General features: G+C 25.1%; 11 protein-coding genes across 11 annotated transcripts, besides 2 other annotated features; 8 read left to right on the forward strand and 3 right to left on the reverse strand.

Annotated features, from left to right (window-relative positions):
• Positions 1 to 1,934: 1,934 nt before the first annotated feature.
• Positions 1,935 to 2,281: a repeat region.
• A 2,247-nt stretch (positions 2,282 to 4,528) lies between these two features.
• EHI_034510 (uncharacterized protein) lies at positions 4,529 to 4,870 on the forward strand (the record flags this gene model as incomplete). The annotated part of the gene is made up of 1 exon (XM_001914023.1): positions 4,529 to 4,870. The coding sequence occupies one exon, from the start codon at positions 4,529 to 4,531 to the stop codon at positions 4,868 to 4,870; it is 342 nt and encodes a 113-aa protein (XP_001914058.1).
• Positions 4,871 to 4,914: 44 nt separating this feature from the next.
• EHI_034520 (uncharacterized protein) lies at positions 4,915 to 5,655 on the forward strand (the record flags this gene model as incomplete). Its single annotated transcript, XM_642860.2, has 1 exon — positions 4,915 to 5,655. The coding sequence occupies one exon, from the start codon at positions 4,915 to 4,917 to the stop codon at positions 5,653 to 5,655; it is 741 nt and encodes a 246-aa protein (XP_647952.2).
• Positions 5,656 to 5,667: 12 nt separating this feature from the next.
• EHI_034530 (uncharacterized protein) lies at positions 5,668 to 6,747 on the reverse strand (the record flags this gene model as incomplete). The annotated part of the gene is made up of 1 exon (XM_643791.2): positions 5,668 to 6,747. The coding sequence occupies one exon, from the start codon at positions 6,745 to 6,747 to the stop codon at positions 5,668 to 5,670; it is 1,080 nt and encodes a 359-aa protein (XP_648883.2).
• A 41-nt stretch (positions 6,748 to 6,788) lies between these two features.
• On the forward strand, positions 6,789 to 7,184 carry EHI_034540 (uncharacterized protein; the record flags this gene model as incomplete). Its single annotated transcript, XM_001914024.1, has 1 exon — positions 6,789 to 7,184. The coding sequence occupies one exon, from the start codon at positions 6,789 to 6,791 to the stop codon at positions 7,182 to 7,184; it is 396 nt and encodes a 131-aa protein (XP_001914059.1).
• On the forward strand, positions 7,185 to 8,060 carry EHI_034550 (uncharacterized protein; the record flags this gene model as incomplete). The annotated part of the gene is made up of 1 exon (XM_001914025.1): positions 7,185 to 8,060. One exon carries the CDS (start codon positions 7,185 to 7,187, stop codon positions 8,058 to 8,060), a length of 876 nt encoding a protein of 291 aa, XP_001914060.1.
• A 125-nt stretch (positions 8,061 to 8,185) lies between these two features.
• Positions 8,186 to 9,265, forward strand: EHI_034560 (deoxyuridine 5'-triphosphate nucleotidohydrolase domain containing protein; the record flags this gene model as incomplete). Its single annotated transcript, XM_643790.2, has 1 exon — positions 8,186 to 9,265. One exon carries the CDS (start codon positions 8,186 to 8,188, stop codon positions 9,263 to 9,265), a length of 1,080 nt encoding a protein of 359 aa, XP_648882.2.
• Positions 9,266 to 9,304: 39 nt separating this feature from the next.
• On the forward strand, positions 9,305 to 9,970 carry EHI_034570 (uncharacterized protein; the record flags this gene model as incomplete). The annotated part of the gene is made up of 1 exon (XM_642882.1): positions 9,305 to 9,970. One exon carries the CDS (start codon positions 9,305 to 9,307, stop codon positions 9,968 to 9,970), a length of 666 nt encoding a protein of 221 aa, XP_647974.1.
• Positions 9,971 to 9,978: 8 nt separating this feature from the next.
• EHI_034580 (uncharacterized protein) lies at positions 9,979 to 11,739 on the reverse strand (the record flags this gene model as incomplete). The annotated part of the gene is made up of 1 exon (XM_643789.1): positions 9,979 to 11,739. One exon carries the CDS (start codon positions 11,737 to 11,739, stop codon positions 9,979 to 9,981), a length of 1,761 nt encoding a protein of 586 aa, XP_648881.1.
• Positions 11,740 to 11,781: 42 nt separating this feature from the next.
• EHI_034590 (uncharacterized protein) lies at positions 11,782 to 12,634 on the forward strand (the record flags this gene model as incomplete). Its single annotated transcript, XM_001914026.1, has 2 exons — positions 11,782 to 12,184; positions 12,327 to 12,634. 2 exons carry the CDS (start codon positions 11,782 to 11,784, stop codon positions 12,632 to 12,634), a joined length of 711 nt encoding a protein of 236 aa, XP_001914061.1.
• Positions 12,635 to 13,455: 821 nt separating this feature from the next.
• On the reverse strand, positions 13,456 to 15,116 carry EHI_034600 (uncharacterized protein; the record flags this gene model as incomplete). Its single annotated transcript, XM_001914027.1, has 2 exons — positions 13,456 to 13,476; positions 13,767 to 15,116. The coding sequence occupies 2 exons, from the start codon at positions 15,114 to 15,116 to the stop codon at positions 13,456 to 13,458; spliced, it is 1,371 nt and encodes a 456-aa protein (XP_001914062.1).
• Positions 15,117 to 16,970: 1,854 nt separating this feature from the next.
• Positions 16,971 to 21,723: a repeat region.
• A 549-nt stretch (positions 21,724 to 22,272) lies between these two features.
• EHI_034610 (uncharacterized protein) lies at positions 22,273 to 23,337 on the forward strand (the record flags this gene model as incomplete). Its single annotated transcript, XM_643785.1, has 1 exon — positions 22,273 to 23,337. The coding sequence occupies one exon, from the start codon at positions 22,273 to 22,275 to the stop codon at positions 23,335 to 23,337; it is 1,065 nt and encodes a 354-aa protein (XP_648877.1).
• Between the last annotated feature and the right edge of the window lie 23 nt (positions 23,338 to 23,360).

Consider the following 23,360-nt stretch of genomic DNA (forward strand, 5'->3'; position numbering starts at 1 on the left):
GAATAAATGATAAATAAAACGAGAAATGATAGTCCATGTTATAATAATAAAATCAAAGTATAAAAGATAAAATTAATATTAATATAAAACAAAAGAGAATAAATATAAAATGAAAATAGATATAAATGATAATAATATAAAAATGATAAAGATGAATAAACAAATACAACTAAATAGAAAAGAATAACAATAAGAAAATCTAAATAATATAAACATAAAAATAATCAAATAAGAATAATATAATAATATATAGATAATAAGAAGATGATAGATAAATAATATAAACAGAGAAATAAATATATAAAAATACGATAGATAAAAATACGATAGATAAATAACATATAAATAAAATAATAAAAATAATTAAATATGATTCATCAAATCATCTATTTCATTAATATTTCATACAAAATGAATAGAAATGATTATAAAATATAAACATAAATATATACAGATTGTATATTTATCATACTTTTTATTTTTTTATTTATTTTAGGAGCAAAATATAATAAATGGAATATTCTATGGATGCAAATTTTTTTGCTTCTTTTTTCTTTTTTGTAAATTATTTAGATGCATTTTTTCTTTGCTAATTTTCGTACCTGTTATTATTCTATTCTTTATACATTTCTTATTATTATTATGTTTATTTTTTATTATTTTATATTTTTATCATAAATATTTTAAATAATTTATTCAATTATATTTATTTCTATTCTTTATCTTCTACTGTTGTTATTCTCTTTTCTTGTTTCTTAAATACAGATTTATCTTCTATGAGTTGTTTATTTTCTTTATTACTTTCTTCAACTTCCTTTTCAAATTATATCCCTTTTCATTGTAACATGTTTCGATTATGTGAATTCCATACACTCGGATCATGAACTCGAGGTAATAATTTATTTGGATAGTTGTTCATGATATTTCTCTGTGGTATATCATGAAGCTTTCTTAATGTTTCCTTAAGTAATAAATACAAAAAACAACTTCAAACTACTTTTAATTTCTTCATTCATTTGATCACCACATTAATCATTTGAATGTCCCTTTTATTTCATATTACTTTTCTATTTAGATTCTACTCTTGGAAATGGTCATCTCATCAGATGCTTTTCATTATTATCCTTTCACATTACTTTGTTTAATTTCCTAATTACATGTTTTTGTTTTCTTTTTATATTTCTTTATTCATCTTCTCTATCTGTTTGATAGTGTCTCTTAAGTTTCTCTTGCTTATTTCTTTCTATTTTATATTCCCTGTTTTGTACTTCTTCATTTCTACTTTCACTTCTTTTACTTACTAGCTTCTTCTTTCTTAATTAAGTCTTTCATCTCTTACTTTATACTTAATGTATTCATATATGTATTTTGATTTCTTGTTTGAAGTTCTGTTCTTTTTTTCTTTAAATATCTTCTTTCCTTTCTTATCAAATTTTATTTATAACAAAATTGTGTTTCTTGGGATTATTTCAGTCTTTTAATATTTTAAATTTGGTAAACAAAAATATGAAATGCCTACTACCAAAAATCTTTGAAAATTAGTTTGGTATATTCTAAAATTATCATAAACCATTGAACAAAATACTTATTCTTTTGTTTCTATTTCATCTTTCTTACTCTTTTATTAATTATTCCTATATTCTATTATTAATTTGTGTTTATCAAGAAGAATAAAAAAGACCAAAATAAAATAATCAATTCAATTATTTTCAATTTAATTCTTTGATTGAACATAATAAAAATGTATAGTATCACTTTTATTTATTTTAGTACTTCATACTAACATACTAATATTCGAATATATTTATAATTATACTTTAATTATGTTTTGATTTCTTTTAATAAATACAAACTACCATTAAAAATTATCAATAATCATTATACAAGAATTGTCATTTCTTACAATTTCTTATTTGAATTAACTCAATGAATAAATAACAAAGCAATTAATTAAATGGTAATAGATTTTTCATATATTCTTCCGAGTTTAGCCGAGATTAATCACATCCCTGAGTTATTTGTTTTTTAAAAAGAGTAATCTTTTTGTTTAACTTATCATTTATGTTTTTCTTGCAAATTGAGAAAATCACTTCTTTGCTTTATTTTTTCTTATTAATGTCTTCTCATCCTTCTTCTGCTTATTTCTTCTTTTTAACCTTTTGTTTATTTTCTATCTTAATTTTAAACATTTTCTTTTTCATTTTTTCTTTATTTTATGAATGAGAGAAGAGAGTATTTCATTCCCATTATATTATTATGTTTAATTTTCTTTTAGCCTTACCCACACTTTAGTACTTCCTTTCCCTTGGTTAATACATCCATATATATTTTATAATTTCTTTTATTAATACATACCAATTCATATAATACAGTAAGTAATATTCAACCATAATAAATTGTTACATCTTTTTCAATGTTAACAAATCAATTTCTAATTCAAACACACCATCGTAACTATATAATAACTTGGAAAGTCAAAACATGAATTATATTAAAGTTTGTTTATGGTGTTGATACAAAAAGAATAAAGAAAGAGAAACAATACATAAAAAATGTTCATAAATAATACAAATTAATTATTATTTAATCATATTTAAGTAAAATCTATTAATACTTAATTAATTACTTTTTATTTATTTTCTATTTAAATATTTTTATTCATTTTATTTAAATTTAAATTTTAATTTTAATTTATTGAATTATAATTATATCTTTTTATAATATTTTTCTATGGTACAATTTGACAATAGTGTGATACATCATATATACACAGTGGGAAAATCTGGTCCTTTTGGGATAAATAACATTTTTTATTACTATTGTTTTATATAACATTTTTATTTTTTTATTATTGTTTTTAAAATACCATTTTTCTATAAATAGATTTATATTTATATTTTTAGAATAGATACAGATATTTTTAGAACAGATACAGATATTTTGAGGTATTCCATTTAAAATGAACGATTGTTGGATATTTTTGAACTATTCTTAGATATTTTCTTATTTTGAAGTATTATATCTTCGTTATTTTCGTAAAATTCATAATGAAGATATTTTGAAGTATTATATCTTCGTTATTTTCATCTCTTTTCGAATATTTTTCATTTCATACGTATTTTTGAAGTATTATATCTTCGTTATTTTCATAATTTTCTTATTATAGATATTTATTGAAGTAATAAAAAGATATTTTATAACTCTTACACTTTTTGAATATTCTATTTTTCTTACACTTTTTGCAACTTTATTGATTTTATTTTTGAAAAATAAAAAACAAAAGAATATAAAAAAATAATACATTTTATGTAATTCTGTATTAAAAAATAAATGATTTTTATTGGTATATTCTGACTAATGTCATGTTTATGTTCTGACAAATAACATGATAAACAGCACATGTTCTATCAACAAACCCTATGTTCTGATTAATTTGAATATTTAAATGACATCATCTTTTGTTAAGAACAAAGCATAAACGAAAAATGAACAACAACGCATACTTTATTATTCACGATAACATCACAGAATTGTCAAACGAAAAACTCAAATTATTGAAAGCAATATTAAATAAAAACGAATATTACACATTGAATATAATAATTAACGAATATGGAAATCGATATTCGATAAATGAATTAATTGACTTTTATGATTATTATAAGCATATAAATGCCCCAAATAATTGGATTCCCGTAATGATATACGAGTGTGGGTTTGAACTCGCAATAATAACCCGCATTAAACGGGATGGGGTTTTTAATTTAGCCCCATCCGATCTATCCAGGGTCATCCCATATCTTGATGATTTTTGGGCACGGGATGGCCTTGCTGGAGCCTGGGATATAGTCTTTGAGCTATATCGCAGGCAAAATGGAGAGATTTAATTCTCTCTAATTTAATTCTTTTTCTTTTATTTTATTTTTATTTTATTTATTTCTTAATGATAAAATAATTATTAAATGATTTTTATCTCTTTTATTTTATTAGTTTTATTTTATTTAAATTTTGATTAAATTTTAATTAAATATTGAATGAAAATAAACGTAAAGAATAATAAAAAGAAAATAATCAATTAATGGTTTTACCCCATCCAGTAAGAGCATTAATTTGCCATACGAGTTTCCAATAGACGCTTTTTAGTATTCTCTTTTCATTCTCATTTGTGATTGATGGAAGAAGAAGAACAAGTTGAGATAAAAGAGAAGAGGCGACTTGAAGATTTGCAGGATCAAGATCAATACAAGCAGCCGCCATTAATAAATCTCTTACGGAAGACATGAATGAATGAAAATAATGAGATTCATAATGAATAAATAGTCGAATAAATTGAGTTTATTACCCCTGATGAATGAATAAATCATAAGTATGACGCAAAGAATAATTGAGGAATGAAGAAATATAGAAATAAAGTAATAAAATATAGAAATATGAATGAAAAATGAATGAAAAATGAATGAAAAATAGGAAATGAAACACAAAAATGATGATATAAATACAACTTAAATAACTTAATGACAAACAAACGATGTCAATTGCTAGTGATAACAACAGTACACAAATGTGTTCCTTTACAGGAGCACCAGAGCTTCCACCATGTCCAACAACACCAGAACCAATAAATGAAGAAATCAAACCAAAGAAGAATAAAATGAATAATAAAGAAAAGATTACACATTTTATTAAAAGACAAATGAATGATAATGCAATTGAATTAATGATAGACATACTTGAAGAAAATGAGAGATTAAGAAAAGAATTAGAAAGAAATCGAATGTTATTAATTAATGAGAATCGAATGAATGAAGAGATTAGAAATGGAGTTTTAAAAGAAAGAGTTAATCTTCTTTATGCTATTCAATGGGAATAGAAATAAATCTAATTTAAATACTTTTTGAACTAATTATTTTTAGAATGGAATATTTTGAAACAAATCCACAAGATATAAATAGTATAGAAGATGAAGAAGAAGAAGATGAGATTGGAATAGATAGAATAGAAGAAATGATAGAAGATAAATTATCAGAAATTAAAGAAGGGAATAAAATACAAAAAGTACATCATCAAATCTTCTTTTATTATAATAGTTTGAATATAGTATTAGGGAAACAAGGAACAGGAAAAACAACATTTATAATGAAAGAATTAATAAAAATGAATCATATAGAACATTTATATGGAGGTATTATTTATGTAGCACAAAATGCAGGAGAAGATGAAACATTTAAACAATTAAAAGATTTAATTAAAACACCAATATATGGAATGAATTATGAGAAATTTATGCCAGCATTAGTGCAATATTATAAACAAGCACGAGAGAAACATTTATTAATTATATTAGAAGATGCAACATTTGAAATGATGAAAGCGGATAAAACATGGGGAGAAATTATTACAAGATTAAGACATTTGAAAACAACAATTATTGTGAATATGCATATATGGAAAAGTTTAAATGCATCATTTAAAACACAAGTAGCAACAATTATTATTTTTAAAGGATATTCTAAAGAGAATTTTAGTTATATTTTTCGACAAACAGCAGCAAATTCAAGTGGAACAGTAGCATATTATCTTTATTTAGGAATGGATAAGAAACAAGTATTAAAAATAGATAATTTAACAGGAGATGTTAATGTTATTAAAAAATAATTGAATTAAAAATTAAAGTGTGATTTTTAAATATTTTGAAATATCATCATGAAGAGGATCTGGATGATATTTTCCACCACACCATGTAACATTTTGTTTTCCAACATTAAATTTCCCACATCTACCATCTTCTTCTGACCAATCTCTAACATATACCCATATATTTCCTAAACAATTAGGAATAACTTTTCCATTAATTAAATGAACAATTGCTATAGCATTGATTTTTCCACCAAAGAAAGAATAATTATTTAATGAAGATAATGAAGTATAAACTAAAATAAAAGAATGAAGATTGAAAGCATTTGGTTCATTATGTGATGATTGTTTTGTTGTCTTCCCTCTTTTTGTTCTTCCAAGTGCATTAAGATCATTAATTGAATCTTTTAATCCAACAGTATATTCTTTTTTAACTGTTTTTCCAACTGACCCATAAAAATCACCAACATTAAATTGATTTTTCTCTGATGATGATTTTCCTTTCTGAATAATAATTCTTCTTTGAAGTGTAATAATAATATTTGATACTAAAAGATCAATAGTATTTAATGATGATTCATTATCAATTAAATAAAATAATCCATCTCCATTGAATAATTGAGAAGAATTAAATTGAGTTAATTTTGATATGATTGCGTTATTTATATTAATAATTGATGATTCTATTGAAGCCTTAATAACTTTAAAACTTGTAAGTGCGGCTAATAAAGCATTTATTCTTGTTTCATTATCATCAATATATTTCTTTACTTCTTCTTTAATTGCTTCATACATATTACCATGTTTATAATCAGTTATTGTAGTTGGAATAGATACATAAACTAAATTTAAAAATCTAGGAGCACTATTTAAATTTGATGAAGATTTCATAAATAGTTTAATATAATTTCTTATTTTTGAATGTGAAGAAAGATTTATATTTGTATTGTCTGAATGAAAAGATAAATTTTGTGAATGAGGATAATCATATGAATCATATGAATCATCCATTACTATAGATTCACTAGAATCAGTATCACTTACCATTGATTGACTTGAACGTATTGGTCGTGCTGGTTTTCGATGGATTGTGTTTGATTCACTAGTAGACATCCTAATTGGTTTGGTATTCATCTATAAATAATTAGATCAATATGACACATTTATATTGTCAACGATATTTCACTATAACAAGAGAAAATGCAATCGCAGATTTTAAAACATATAAATGGATAATAAATTTACCATGGGAATTTATTACATCAGAAAATTATCCTAAAACAATAGAAGTAATGAATTTTGTATATTTTAATTTGAATGGGCAATTAGATATTGGAGTTAGTTGTCATGCTTCATTTAATTATGATTCACCAGAAAATGATCAAATGATATGTTTTTCAACATATGGAAATATGACACCAAAACATTTCAATATTAATAAAAATATAACAAGAATAGAAATATGGTTTAAAGATTATAAAGGAAAGAGTATTTTCCCAGTTGGACTTTGGGATGAATATTTTATCTTAGAACTTAATTTACATTATTAAATGGAAGCAATTGGTTCAAAATATTTAAATAAAAATAATATTTTAACAACACGTTATTTCAACAACAACACATTTTATCTTGATACAATTAAAACAACAGATGGAATAACAACAATTAATGTTAAGAATATAACAACAAATGAAGAAATAGATGAAATGAAAGAGAAAATGAAAGAAACAAATACATATATTAATGATATTCGAGATGATGTATCGCAATTATCAACATTAAATACAACAAATATGAATGAAATTAATAATTTAACAACTCAATTAATATCTTTATCATCTCTTGTTAATACTTCATTATACTCACCATTTTATTCTAATGAAGAAGCATTATTAAAAATGACATCTTTAACGTCTTATATTAACACAGAAATATCAAGAAATACAACAATTAAACAAGCAGATATAATTAACACAATTGGAATTAAAGATTTGAAGAATATTACATACACATTTCCTTTATCAACATTAATGTCATGGGGAACTGATTCATCAAAAACTTTTAAAAATACAAGTACGGATCATAAAATGTATATCTTTCAATTTATGTTTATGATAAATACTGATACAGATCCACCAAAGAAAACAAAAATTTACTTTAATTCAAATAGAATTGATTCAGGAAATTCATCTACTATTAAAAAATTAGAAGATTATGGTGAATATTATAGTAATGGATATATGATATTCACTACTAAAGAATATGTTAGTACTGTTGGAGTATATGTATTAAATTATATTGATGGAACACTTACATATAAAAATGCAGTAGATATAGTTCAATCATCACCAAATCAAAGTTTTATTTATTATATTGATTCGAAAACACCATTTGATGTTTGGAATGATGAAGAAATAAAGAGATGAACAATTTTATTTAAATATAACTGAGTTATTCTTCATTTATTATGAGTTTTTGTTAATATATAGGATAAAACCTCAATTTAATTAGTATTTAATGTACTCCATCTGATTACTTTCATTCATATTTGATGAACAAGTATAGCGGTGCAATTGTTATAAGTGGAAGTATAGGAGTTGGAAAAACAACAACAATACAAGCATTAATTGAATATTTTAATAAAGAGAATGTAGGAATAATAGAAGAATATATTGATTATTCACCTAGAATTGGAAAAATGTTAATATCAGATGTAGGGAATGGAATAGAAAGAAATTACACATTACAAAAATTTATTCTTCAATGTTATGAAGAACAATTAAAAAATAATAAAAATAAAAAAGTAATAATTATTGAACGACATCCTCGTGAAGCAATTGAAGTATTTTGTGAAATAGATAAAACAATGACAGAAAAAGAAAGAGAAGAAATTACGAATAAAATATATTTAATAGAAAAAGAATACCAATTAGAATATAATAAATATAATACATATTGTATTTCAACTGATTATGCAACTCCAAATATTATAGCAAGAAATATCTTTACAGAATGGATAAAAAGAGAAAATATAGAAAATGAAACATTTCATGTATTTTTATATGCTAATGAAGAAAATCAAAAGAAAAGAATTATAAAAAGAAATAGAGGAGTTATTTCAGAAATGAATTTTTATTATGTTAATCAAATTAATACTCTTTATAAACATTATTTAAATGAACATTTTACTTCTAAAGAAAATAATGAAGAAACATTATTTATTAAAAAATTACATAAAGATGCAATTATTCCTACAAGAGGAACAGAACAATCAGTAGGTTTTGATTTATATAGCATTGATGATAATATTATTTATCCACATGATAGATGTTTAATTTCTACAGGAATTGCTGTACAAATTCCACATTTCTGTTATGGTAGAGTTGCACCAGGTTCATCATTAGCAATTAAATATGGAATTGATATTGGAGGAGGAGTTATTGATGAAGATTATAGAGGAGAAATAAAAGTAATAGTATTTAATCATTCAAATACTATATATAGATGCAAGAAAGGAGATAGAGTTGCACAACTTATTATTGAAAAAATAAAACAATGTAAAATTGAAGAAGTGAAAGAAATAAGTGAAACAATAAGAGGAGAGAAAGGATTTGGATCAACAGGTAAATGAATAATTTTTGATCTTTTTAATTTCATTTAAAAATACAGTATGGAAAATAAAATAATCATTAGTGGAGGAATTGGGACAGGTAAAACAACAATAATAAAAGCATTAGCAAAATACTTTAATCCAGATGAAGTAGGAATAATAGAAGAACATGTCCGATGGGATGAAATAAATAAAGTACTACAAACAACAAGTAAAGAAAATTCAAATAAAAAGAAACATCTCATTGAAATACTTAAAGAATATTTAAATGATTATGAAGAACAAATAGAAAAGAAACAAAATAAAAGAATAATACTTATTGAAAGACAACCAATTGAAGTAATTGATACATTCTGGGATCCAGAAGAAACAGATGATTTATTAAATACTCAAGAAATCAAAATATTAAAAGAACAAGCAAATAAAATAATTACTAAATATATAATAAAATATGAAGAAGAAGAACAAATAGAAGGAATAATGAGAACAAATGAATTATTAACACCAAAAGCATTAGCATCAGAACTATTTTCTAAATGGTTAACAAGAAACTCTCGTTTATCACGTTCATCAATTTATCTAATTTTTCTTGGTGTTAATGATAAAATAATAACTAAAAGAATGAGCACTCATCCATTAAAACCAGAGATACGGTATGATATGAATAATTTATATCTTGAAACATATTCTGCTAATTATCTAAAATATTATAAAGAATTGAATTAATTTTAATTTTAATCTGTTCCTGTTTTTTCTTTAACAAAATATTTGTTATTACAAATATATTCACATCCTCCTTGAACAGTACATCTCCAGAAACAATCTTGACATACAAGCATAATTGGACATCTATCATTTATATCTTCTGTCCATGGATTTTTCAAATAGGGATGAAGTTGTTTAAATGGTAATAAAGTAGCAGTAAGTGTTACATGTGCATTATCCTTAGTAATTCCATCACAAAATGTTCCATAACCACTTAATCTTTCTGTACTACATAAGAAACAATATGAAGTATTATCTTTAAGTGGAAGTGCATATTGAATTTCAGGATTATAATTATTAACAAATGAAGGATCAAGTTCATTACATTCTAATGAATAAGCAAATTCTTTTGAAGGGGAGAATAAATTATCTAAGCCAGCATTAGTAATATTATAAATAGTATGAGATTTTTCAACAGTAGAGAAAGGTTTATCAGGATAAGGTTTATTATCAATTTGCATTTGTAAAGAAGCAAATAAAGGATTTCTACTACATGTTACTTCATTTGAAGTTCTAGGGAATAAAAACATTAAAGAACTTACATTAGTCATAGCATAAGTAGTATTACATTTTAAACCATTACTTAATGGTTTTTGTGAAAATGCTTGATAATCAACATATTGTGATGGAATAATTAATTCTTTTGTTTGATATTTTTCTATTAATTCATTCATTACACTATCTTTAATATTAAATCCATTAATATTTGTTCTACAATATCTTAAACTTCCATCTGTAATAGTAAAACAACTTTTAATATTTTTTGGAGTGAGAACACCTAATTCATGATTACTATCTTTTTGTAATGACATCATTGATGTAATAAATGTATCTCCAATTTGTGTAAATGAACAATTCTCATGTTTACTATTTAATACTCCATAATAATCTCTTTCTTTCATTTGATCAATTCCAATACTAAGTACTAATGAATTTCCTTTAACTGGGGAATTGATTTGTTTACTAATTTTATTTATAATAGTATTTTGATTACATTGACAAATAACAAAATTCTGTTGAATTGCCATTTTAACTTCAAGTGTTAAATTTCCAAAAATTCCATTAGGAAACATTTTCATAGCAGCAAATGGTAATAAATCATCTAATGGAATAATTACTTCAAATTCTTTTTCAATAGTATTATTTGGTGCTTTAATAATTTCTTGAAGATTAAAATAACATCCACATACATTATCTTCATGTTTATATGCTGCTTCCCATTGTGTATAAATTCCTGGTTTATAATCTAATTCTTCTTGTGCTTTTAACATTCTAATAGCTACATTCTCATATAATGCTTCTGTTTGTTCACATGCTGTTTTCTTATTTCTTGAATATACACGATATGCATCAAATAAATGTGTTGATGATTTTAATCCTACAAAATATTCTATTGCTGTTAATCTTCCTGTTTGAAATCCTGAAATATCTCCTTCTTGACTATCTTTTATTTGTGTCCAAAATTGTTCAGTTGGTTTAATTTGAATTCTAACTAATGCAGTAATAGATGATTTATCTATATTTGTAATTTGAATTGATTCATCTGTCAATTTTACTTTAGTATACATTCCTTTTTGTACAGGACATGGTGGATCAGATGAATCTATTGATAAACATTTATTATCATGAACACCTGAATTAGCTTCAAGTATTCCATCTGTATAATTGAAGTATTTGATAAGATCACCTGTTTCTTCTTGATCTAATGCTTTAATAACGTTATAGTTCATCTTGTTTATTTTGATTTCTTAGTTCAATCTTTTATTTCATTCATGAAGTTCGGTAATTGGAAGAGATTTAAAGAAGGATTAAAGAAAGTTGCAGCACTATTAGCTTCTGGTGCGAAATTTGGTGGGAATGTAATTGAAAAAGCAAAACCACTTATTTCTATAGCATCAGATTTTATTCCAGGTGGTGAAATAATTAAAAAAGGTACAGAAGTAATTAGTAAAATAGCAGAACCTACAAGTGAAGTATTAAATAGAATAGCATCAGGTGAAAATGTTGTTGGAGCAACTAAAAGATATTTAAATCAAGTTAAAAATGAAATACCAAATGATATTACTAAAACAGCAAGTAAAATTATTAATCAAGTACCTGAACATATTTCATTAAAACCTAAAGGAAGAACAGGAGTATCACCTAAATCTGCTTTATTTGCTAAAAGACTCAATGGTAATGAAAGTGAAATGAATAATGAAGAAGATTATGAAGATTATGATATTGAAGATTATCTATAAATAATTAACTCTTTATTCTTAATTAATTGTTATGAAATTTGGATTTATCAAAAAGTTAAAGAATATAATTAAGACAGCAGGAAAGAAAATAACAGGAATAGGAGGGAAGTTATATAAAACAACAGGTAATATAACAACTAAATTAATTCCTATTTCAAAAGGAATAGCATCATTTCTTCCAGGTGGTGAAACAATAGGAAAATTATTAGAAAGAATACCAAAATGGTATGAAACAAATGGAAAAGCACTCACAGAAATTAGTGAAGGAAAGAAAATAAAAGATGTTATTAAAGATTATGGAAAAACACTTTATAATGATGTTCTTTTAAATAAAAAGAATTTATCAGCACTATCACCTTATGAACAAGAAAAACTAACACAATAATAAGAAAAAGAATCAATTAGACTTAATTGAGAGCTTCATTTTTTAAAATTTAATTGTTCTTTTAAATTCACTCAGACTTTTTACTTTAAAATCACGCTCTATTTCAAAATGGGATCCATACTTAGCTAAGTCAATGGTGAGTGGTTTACCCATATAAAGATACTCATACAGAGCAACTACATCCCCTTCAAATTTTTCATTGGCAACCCCAATAATCACATCCTTGGGGATTCCTTTCATTCTAATTAAATAATCTATATCACCATCTTCATTGGTGAGAACATCAAGGTAAAACTTCTTACCCAGAAAGATGGACTTAATTGACCAGGATGGTTTTCCTTTAACAGGGGGAAGTCTAAGTGGAACTGACCTAGTTCAGAACCAACTAAGTCTCTACCATACTTTTCTTTAAACTCCTTCTCAAGTCTTGGTAGATCCTTTTCTTTATATGAATACTATCAGTATCCTGATAATAAACATATATGTTATTATCTTCACATAGATAAATTAATTCATTCATTATTCTCTTGGACATGGAGAGAATAAGAACACCAATAATGTTGGGGATATAAAAATCATCTATTTGTTTCTTAACATTTAATATCCAAATATCAGAGTCATATAATTGCTCTCCTGTTATAATATCTTCTAAATTTCTTTTCCAATAAGAAAGCATTTTTCTTTTTGTCCTAAATAGTTTATTTTCTTCCATGATTGGCTTCTGAATAGTTTTGCCATAACAGGAGTTCATTATTAATTTAAATATTACTTCACTCGGATCATGTTCTGCTTTCTTTTGCTTTCTTATATCATAAATTTCTTTAATCTTTTCTTTGAATAAACTAGCCTTTCCCCCATCCCAATAAATTCCTTCTTTAACATTAAATTCAATTTCTTGATATTTAAGTAGATCCTCTAAGTAAATTGAATCTACTGTCATGATTGTTGGTTCATTTACATATTGATTTATTCCATTCACCTTCTTAATAATAATTGGCATCTTTCTAATTTTATTTACTTTTGTTATCTCTATAGTCACAATAAAATATGAGATAAATCGTTCTTGTGTAGTTTCATATTGTTGTTCCTCCATTAGATGTTCCAGATACCACTGTATTGGTTTCTTCATAACCCGGGGTGCTCCAGAAGGAAGAAATAGTCTTGCAACTGCTGATGGATAAAGACTGCAAGCATCAAAGTCTACTATTTCTTTATTAACCATATGTTTTTTATTTTCACCTAACATATTTCTACCACCATAAACTGATTTTTTAATATACTCTCTTACATTACCAGTATATTCAAATAAGAAATCTTTTACAAAGCAGTTATTTTTAAAGTAATAATAAGATAATGCACTTAAGGTGGAAAATTGGGTGCATTCCAAATTTAAATTTTCTTTCATCATCTTCTTATATTTTAAAAATCCTTCTCTTAACACTAATACGTTCCTTAAACAATAATATTCACAGTATTTTTCTGCGTTAAATTCGGTTTCATTTATACAACACCTATTTTTTATTAAATTCTCTTTAAATTGTGCAATTTTTTCTAATGACCAACTAGGAGTTTCTTTATTCCAACAATTTTCAATTACTCCAATTCTCATTGTCTCCTCATTATAATAATTATAAGGAAATATTTCTTTTTCATAATTTCCATCTAATTTAAAGAATGTTTTAAAATTAGATATGCTTGTTGGTATTAAAGCAAGTGTATCTTTAAATACTATCTTCTTTCCATTTATTTTTATTGTCATTTTATATATCATCTTCCCCTTTTTAACTATATTAATAATTCCATATTTTGCTAAAAATCTTCCATCATATCCTAAGTTATGGAAGTAACAAAGGGGTGACTCTATAGTTTGAAGATAATCAATAAATCTTTCTGCGCAATTCATACCATAAAATTTCTTCCACGCACCAACTTCATTCATAACAATAATACAATATGGCTTGTGATAATCACCAGAGGTGAAACATTCAAAATCAGCAAACAATAATGTATTAGTAGTTTCACTCTTTTTATCTTCTACAATTAATTTTGACTCTTCATATGTTAAAGAAATATTTTCTGGTGAGAATAGAAAAGAGTCATAATATTTTTTCTTAATCATATCATTTCTTACAATTTCTTTAATAGCTCCAGCATCTCTCAATAGACTTAAACATTTATATACTGGAATATAATTATTTAGAGAGTGTTTATATATTTCCCCTTCTTTTTTAGTAACATTGAAGAATTTTTCTATATCCTTTCCATTTTCATTACAATAATTTACTATTTCTTCATAATGATGAATAAAGTATGTAGTTAATGGTACTTTTTCATCAGGTACATAATGAAAATTATTCTTCCAACGTATTAAAAATATTTTAATTGTTCTTTCACCATGTTTAATATTATTTGTGACTATTTTTTCTCCATTATAATATCGAAGAATTATGTTGAGTTTAAATTCTTCTGCAAAATGTATCATAGTTTTTTTTGTCACAGTATTCCCCTTTAACTTTGTTCTGATTTTATCCATTTCAGTCTTTGTTAAGGTATGACTGTTTTCTAAACAATGAATAAAACAGTTTTCTATTTGTACTATATCCTCTTTACTATAGATTTGATATTTTTTGAGGATATGTTCTAGAGGTGCCCAATGTTCAACCAAATAATAATTAAATAACGCACCTTCTATTCGTTGGCGTTGAGGAGGTTTCAATATTGTTATGATGATTTCATTTACTAATTTTCCAGGAGGGATATTTAATTCATTTTCTCTATCATCATAACTCCTCCAAAATTCTTCTATACCAACATCAAACCCCACACACTGATTAAGAAATACTTGCGGTTCGATATTTTCTAAGTTAACAATAAATCGTCGCCGCCTTCCACCAAATACCAATTCTACTAGGGGAATTAAGCCATATTCCTTAATTAATCGACTTATTCTATAGGTTTCCCCTAACATACCACGCCATGCTTGCGCAGTATTTTCTAGCCCAAAATCTCTTTTTCTGATGACCGTAAATTCAATCTCATCATCAGTAGTATTTTCTCTTGCTATTTGGAGGAGTTGTATTTCATTTTCTGTAGGTGGTACTCTATCTAGAGTGAGGAAATCTAAGGTAGCATTTTCCTCTTCATGGTTTATTTCCTCTAGTAGAGCAGCAACCTCACCATCAGTTAAGGGCTCCTCCATCATTTGGGCATCATTAGGTGGGTCATTAGTGGGGACAAAGGGGGTTTCTTCAGGGGGATTCATAGGGGCGTCCTGAGAGGGGTCATTAAGGGGATCTGGTGAAAAAGAAGGCGTAGTGGGGCTAGCTCCGCTGACCGGTCTATCACCACTAAGTCTAGCACTGATAGTTCCAGCCCCGTACTCTCCAATAGCCCCGCTAGCCTTCTCTTTCGCAAGAGAGTCTATAGCCTCGTGAGGGGGGTGCTTGGATTTCTCCAAGACTAGCTTGCCATTCTGGCTCTCTTGATTTTGTCACGGCTTCTCTACGATTTCGAACACGATCCCCGATCGTTTCAAAGCCGGCAGAACCATGAGATATAGTTGCTTTTTTTTCTACCTCTCTATGGTTCTCGAAGAAAGCATTGCTATGTGAGTTAGTTGCTGTTTTTTTCTAACTCTCCATAGCCATCTAAGCCAGATGGATTAGAAAAGACGGTTGTTGTTTTTTCCATCTTTTCATAATCCTTCTTACGCATAGTAATTCGTCGTCTTTGTTGACGACGATGTTCATCGCTACCAACACGAGGTTCTATGGTGCGACGATCATTAAGCAGTTGTTGTCGTCTTCTTTGTCGACGACGTTCCTGCTCTTTTCTTTTAATATTAAAAATATTATTTTTGTTTTGTCTATAGGACATTAAAACTGAATGAATATTTTATTTTTTCTTTTTAAAAAATTAAATCAATAAATTACAAAAAGTGTAACAAATTTAATATATTCAAAAAATGTATTAGTTATAAAATATCTTTTATTATTTCAAAAAATATCTAAAATAGATGAAAATAACGAAGATATAATACTTCAAATACATCAGACTATTTAAGATTCTTTCATTTTAAATGGAATATCTCAAAATATCTAACAATACATCAAAAATATCTGTATTTATTCTAAAAATAAAAATCTATTTATAGAAAATGGTATTTTAAAAACAATAATACAATGAAATGTTATATATCCCAAAAAGATAGAAATTTCTCATTACGTAGTATATGATGTATCACACTATTGTCAAATTATACCATAGAAAAATAATATAAAAAGATAATAAAAATAACAAAATTATAATTCAATAAATTTAAAATTTAAATAAATACAAAAAGCAATTAATTAAATGTTAATAGAACTAGTTTCTATTGTTCCTGGCTTAGGGAAGAGTAATCACAACGAGTCTTTTTTAGCAGCTCTACGGAGTATGTTTGATTATGATAGAAGCAGTATTCCATGACATCCATCATGTTTTTTATGACAAGGTTTTTAATTTCTTTCTCGATGTCGATCTCAATTTTTATTTCTTTAATTAATTTATTACTTGAGTTATTTATTATTCCATTAATTGAGATTATTACTGGAATTATTCTGACATCTTTTAATTTCTCTATCTTCATTAGCCTATTCTTTAATTCTTTATACTTATTTCTTTTCTTCCAATAGGCTCCATTAATATTGTGATCAGCCACAATAGTCATATCAAATAATAGACCAATTTTATTCTTTTTATCTAATACATATATGTCTGGTATTTTGTGGTATTGTCATTCACTTTTAGGCATTATTTGTTTGTTCATTATCATTGTGATATCTTTATATTTGAACACTGTTTCATATGGAGGTTTTTTATATTGTTTATTTCCAGTGTATTTTCTTATTAATCAATATTATAATACCAATATTGTCATGTTTTTCCATTTGTGATTTATTATGACCAATGCAAGATAGTAGAATGTGTTCTACTGTTGCTATCTTGTCTTTACAAAGTGGGCAGTATTTCAATCTTTCATTTTTCATTATTTTTGCTTTTTTATACCCACAAAATATTGCTCCATCTTGCATTTTAGTTAATTGAAGGAATGTATTTTTCTTAATATTGATTGACTTCCATGCTTTCACTGTAGTAGTTTTATCTACTCATTTTGACTCGAACCATCTTCTGAAGTGTCACTTTATTTGATGACACTTCATTTTTTGATGTATTTGTCATTAATTTCTTTATTTCTACTACTACTTCTTTTTCTTTTTTCTTTTCAACAATTTCATTTATTATTTCTTCTATTTTTGTTTCTGGGATTTTATGAATTATTGTTTTTGAATTCTATTCCATATTCATTTCTTACTGTACCATCTATCTAATATGTTATTTCCTATTTCACTTTCTCTTGTACAATAATACATCACTGTTCTTACTAATTCAATAACATATTCGTCCCTTATATTTATTAATCATTCACCCATTTCTTCTAGAGGGACATATAACCTATCTTTGGAGTTTCACCAATGTATTTCGCCTCTCTTATTTATTTTCTTATCTCCAAATCAATTTTATCTAAGTGACATTCCAATTTACAGCTGATGCTGAATATCTGAAGATAGGGATTACTTCATTGTTTATTCTAGTAATATATCTTCTATTACTACTTTCATCACTGTTTATTTCTTCCATCTTCTGATTCATTTTTTCTTTGATGGTTTTACAATTGAAGGTGTCATCAATTTCGTCGGACTGCCATATTCCTAAGTATTTATACAAGTCCTCACCTTCAATTACGGGGATGTTTTGCATTCAATTTGGTATTTCCTTAATGTTTTTTAATACCATTCCTGACTTTTTCTCATTCATTTCCATCAATATGTAACTTATTATTTCTTTAATTTCATTGTGGATTATTCAAATTACTTCACTACTTTCTGTCATTATTCTCATTTCATCCATATATAATGTGTGATTTACTTTTGGGAATTTCTCTTCGATGAATTGAGAAATTACGTTCATCTGTATGATGAAGAGTAGATTTGATAATGAATCACCTTGTAAAATTCCTCTATTTAATTTAATACATCCTAGATATTCATTAAATTTATAACCGATGAATATCTTCCATCTAGTCATCATACCTTCAATAATGTCAATGATGACAAACTCATAATTAAAATATTTTAATGATTCAATTACCCATTCGTGGTTGACTGTGTCATATGCTTTCTTGATGTCATAATATGACTCCACATATTTTGGGTATTTTTCTTCTTTCTGCTGCTTCATCATATAACTATTAATTATTCCTTCTTTAGCAGCTAAAGATTGTAATTTACATCCCAGTTGATTTTTACAAGTTTTAAATGATTCATTATTCATGTTAAGTCTTCTGTGAATCTTTTCTTTTAATATTGTTGTAAATACTTTCATTATTACATTTGTACAACTGATAGGACGATAATTAGTGACATCATTCATATCACTTTGTGGATTAATAAAGTTCTTCCACTTACCATGTCTAATGGGATGTTTTCATGGAATTTCAACCATTCATTAAAGATATTGAGAATGATTTCTCTTGATGATGACATCCTTTTCAAATAATACCTATATATAGTGTCTATTCCTGGTGATTTCCAATTATTTATTTTCATTATACTTAAATTTAATTCATTTATTGTTATAATGACATTATCATAGTTGACATATCTTTCATTCCACGAGGTGATTTGTTTTATTTTCCAATTTTCTTTATTTAATTTCACCTGTGTTTCATATAACGATTTCCAATATTCTAAAGTAATATCGTTATTTGGTATATTTCATTTTTTATTTCTTCCTTATTCTAATTTTCTTGTTAGAATCAAACATTATTTTATTTGTATTGATTCTGATTATTTCATTTTTATTAAATTTAATTCTTTCTTTGATCATTCTCATCATATATTTTAGGTACTTTATTCTTTCTAGTGCTTTAACTTTTATTCCTTCTTCATCATGTTCTTTTAATTTCATGATGCACTTTATTCTGTACAATTTCATTGACTATATCTTCTAGTCTATTGATTTTCTTTAGGATTTCTTTTATTTCATCAAATTTGTCTCCTATTATTTTATTTTGGAGATAGAGGTGCATAATCATTGAAATCCTCTTCATATCATCTTGCAGATTCTATATTATGCTTCTTGATATTATCCATCTATTATTAATTTCATTTATTAATTCGTCAGTTTCTTTTCTTTGAAAGTATTAATTAATATTTGAACATTTTTCTACTTTCATTTCTTTTACTTTATTGATGAGAGTGTTAAGATATTCTTCATCAATTTCTGTAGAGTTATTCTTTAATATGATGTTTTTTATTATTGAATCACACTCTACTCTTCTATTATATCATTTACTTTCACTTTAATGTATTGTTTAGTATTTTCTTTTATTTTATGTGATATTTTAATATATTTAATATATTCATTTTCATTATTGACATTGATATTTATTACTTTTATTATACTTTCAATTTGTTCTTTCTTAATTTCTTATATAATTTCTTATTCAACCAATTAATTGCAAAACAATACATCACTTCAATTAAAATTTGATTTCTTTGTTTTGTTGTATTTCTTGTCTGATTATCATCTCCTGTTTTTTGACAATCAGTGCTTTGCTTTTCTCTTCGATTTCCACTACTGTCTTTTTCATAGGAGTAGTTTCGTTCATCTCCATTGTTCCTGATGATGTTTTCCTCAATACTGGTTGTGTATTTATCACAAGTGTCATCGTTTTCTTCTTCTCTAGTTCCTTCTGTGAGATAAAATTTTCAATATCATCTTGTTGTTTTGATATTATTTGTTTTTGTGCTTCATTTTCTTTTTGTGTGTTGTCTAATTCTTCTCTTGTTATTTCTGCAATTTATTGGTTTTTAATTGCAATTTCTTGATATTCAGAGATTTGTTTTTCTTTATCTCTTATTTCTTTCTTTAATTCTTTAGTATTTTCCTCTATCATTTCAATTTTCTTCTCTAATGTGTTTGCATTTTGTTCTAGCGTTTTGTTTCTCTTTTTTAACTTTTCAATTTCTTCTTTCATTCCTTCATTTTCTTTTTCAATTTTCTTTTTATTAGCTTGGATGCTTCGGATTTTTTCTTCTTTATTATTTACTTCTGTGATTTTCTTTCCTTCTATCTCATTTATTTTTCCTTGTAGTTTTAAGTTTTCTTCTTCTAATTTTTCATTTTCTTTCTTCATTTCTTCATAATTCGTTTGAATCTTTTTAATTTGTGTTTTCATTTCTGTAATTTCTTCTTCAAATTCTTTCCTAACTATTTCTTTTGCTTTTCTCATCATTTCTTCTGAGATGGCTTGTTCTTCTTCCATTTTTTCCATGCTGAATTCTTTAACTTTTTCTTTTAATTCAGTAATTTGATTTTTTAGAGCAAGTATTTCTTCTTTTTCTTTTTCTTTTTCTATCTTTCCTTCTTTATTTTTTGTTTCTTCTTGTATTTTCTTTATACTTTCTTTGTTATTTATTATTCTTGCAATTTTACATCTATCATTCATTTCTTTAATTTGGTTTTTGTTTTTAATTTCTGCTTCTATAGCCTTAATGTCTTTTTCTTCCCAATCTTTTGTTTTTTCTTAAACTCTTCTTTAGTTTTTTCATTTATCTTTTTCTTTTTAATTGAATATACTTCTTGAAGATATCATACCATCTTTTCCTCTTACCTTCATATTTTTTAAGTATTTCTTCGTATCCTCCTTTTTTCCATTCACTTGTTATTCTTTTTATTCTTTCTTGTATCTCATTTATTGTTAGCCATTTGTATTTGTTATTTGTATAATCTTTATTGTTATTGTACTTATCTTGTTTTTTATTTGTTTTTATTTGTGTCTTTCGTCTTCTAAACCCTTTTTCCTTGGTGTATCGTTTACCTTTATTATTATAATTGTTATGCCATTTATTGCTATTGACATTTCTTTTTTTATTGTATGAGTTGGATTTCTATGTCTTGTTTGCTTTTCTTTATAATACACATTGATAGTACATAATAGCCATGGCATTAAAATTTGTTGTATTTCCTGCATTGGAAAAGGATCTTTCCCAAATGAAATTAAAATAAAATAGAAAAATAACATTATAATGATATATTTCATGTAATATCGTTATTAATTTAATACACAATGAATTAATATGAATATTATATGTATTAAATTTACAATTAAAGTCAAATATGATATTATATTCATTTATATTAATAAATTTCAATTATATAATGTTTTATATAACAAATAATAAAAATAAATTAAAAAAATGAAAATTCTAAAATTGAAGTGATTGAAATAAAGAAAGATAGAAATAAATACATTACATTCATTGAATTGTTCATTTATTTATTATTCATATTATCAAATTTTTGTTATATTTATTAATTGAATATTTATCATTTGTATGAATACATTTCTATGATATTCATTTTCATTTTCATCAAATAAATAATAAATAATAATTTATTGAGGTATAAATTATTTGTTATTAATAATTTATATTAAAAAATAAAAAAAGAAGAAAAAATGAACGATTATCTTAAAAATAAATTTTAGTTCAAACTCAAAATAAAAGAAGAACTAATAAAATAATAAAGAAAGAATGCAATTAGGATATAATGAAATAATGATTGTCTCGAAGTATTTTAAAGATATTAATGATTTTATTAATTTAGAAATGGGAGTTAAAAGATTTAGAGGAAATATGGAACGATTTCATTTTAATCCAATTCCATTGAATCAATATTCAAGAAAATTGTTTCCTAATATTGAAACATTTCATATTTATAATAAAGAAGATGAAATATTTAAAGAAGGAAAAATATTTAAATATGTAATATGGTATAAAGTGAGTTATTCAAGATATTTAAAAGAGAAAGAAGAAATGAATGAATATAAAAATATCGCATATACAGAAGAAGATAGAAATACATATGGAAATACAATACCAATAGAAGTTAATTCACTTGAAGATTTTTGTTTTTATAGATGTAATGATATTCAATCAATTGAAATACCAACAAGTGTAATTGAAATAGGAAATGGATGTTTTAATGAATGTTCATCATTAGAATCAATTAATATACCAACAAGTGTAAATGAAATAGGAGATAGTTGTTTTAGTGAATGTTCATCATTAGAATCAATTAATATACCAACAAGTGTTATTGAAATAGGATATGGATGTTTTGCATATTGTACATCATTAACAACAATTAATATACCAACAAGTGTAATTGAAATAGGAAATAGCTGTTTTGAAGAATGTTCATCATTAACATCAATTAATATAGAAGATGTAAAATATATAAGTGAAGAAAGAATATTTATGAATGAACCAATGTTAATTAGTATTGAAATACCAAAGAATTTAAAAATAATAAATGGAAAGAATATTGAAAAGAAAGATATTAATGAATTTAACATTCCATCAACAATTACTAAATTAGGAGATAGTTGTTTTTCTGAATGTTATTCATTAACAACGATTGAAATACTAACAAGTGTAATTGAAATAGGAAAATATTGTTTTGTTGGATGTTCATTAACAACAATTAATATTCCATCATCAATTACATCATTTGGATATGGTTGTTTTTATCATTGTGGATGTGAAAAAAAGTTAAAGAAGAATAAATCAATACCAGAATATTGCTTAAAAAAATAAAGAAGAAATAAAGAAAGAAGATA

Source organism: Entamoeba histolytica, genomic scaffold, assembly GCF_000208925.1.
Source record: "Entamoeba histolytica HM-1:IMSS scf_1104750516797 genomic scaffold, whole genome shotgun sequence".
NCBI lineage: Eukaryota > Evosea > Mastigamoebida > Endamoebidae > Entamoeba > Entamoeba histolytica.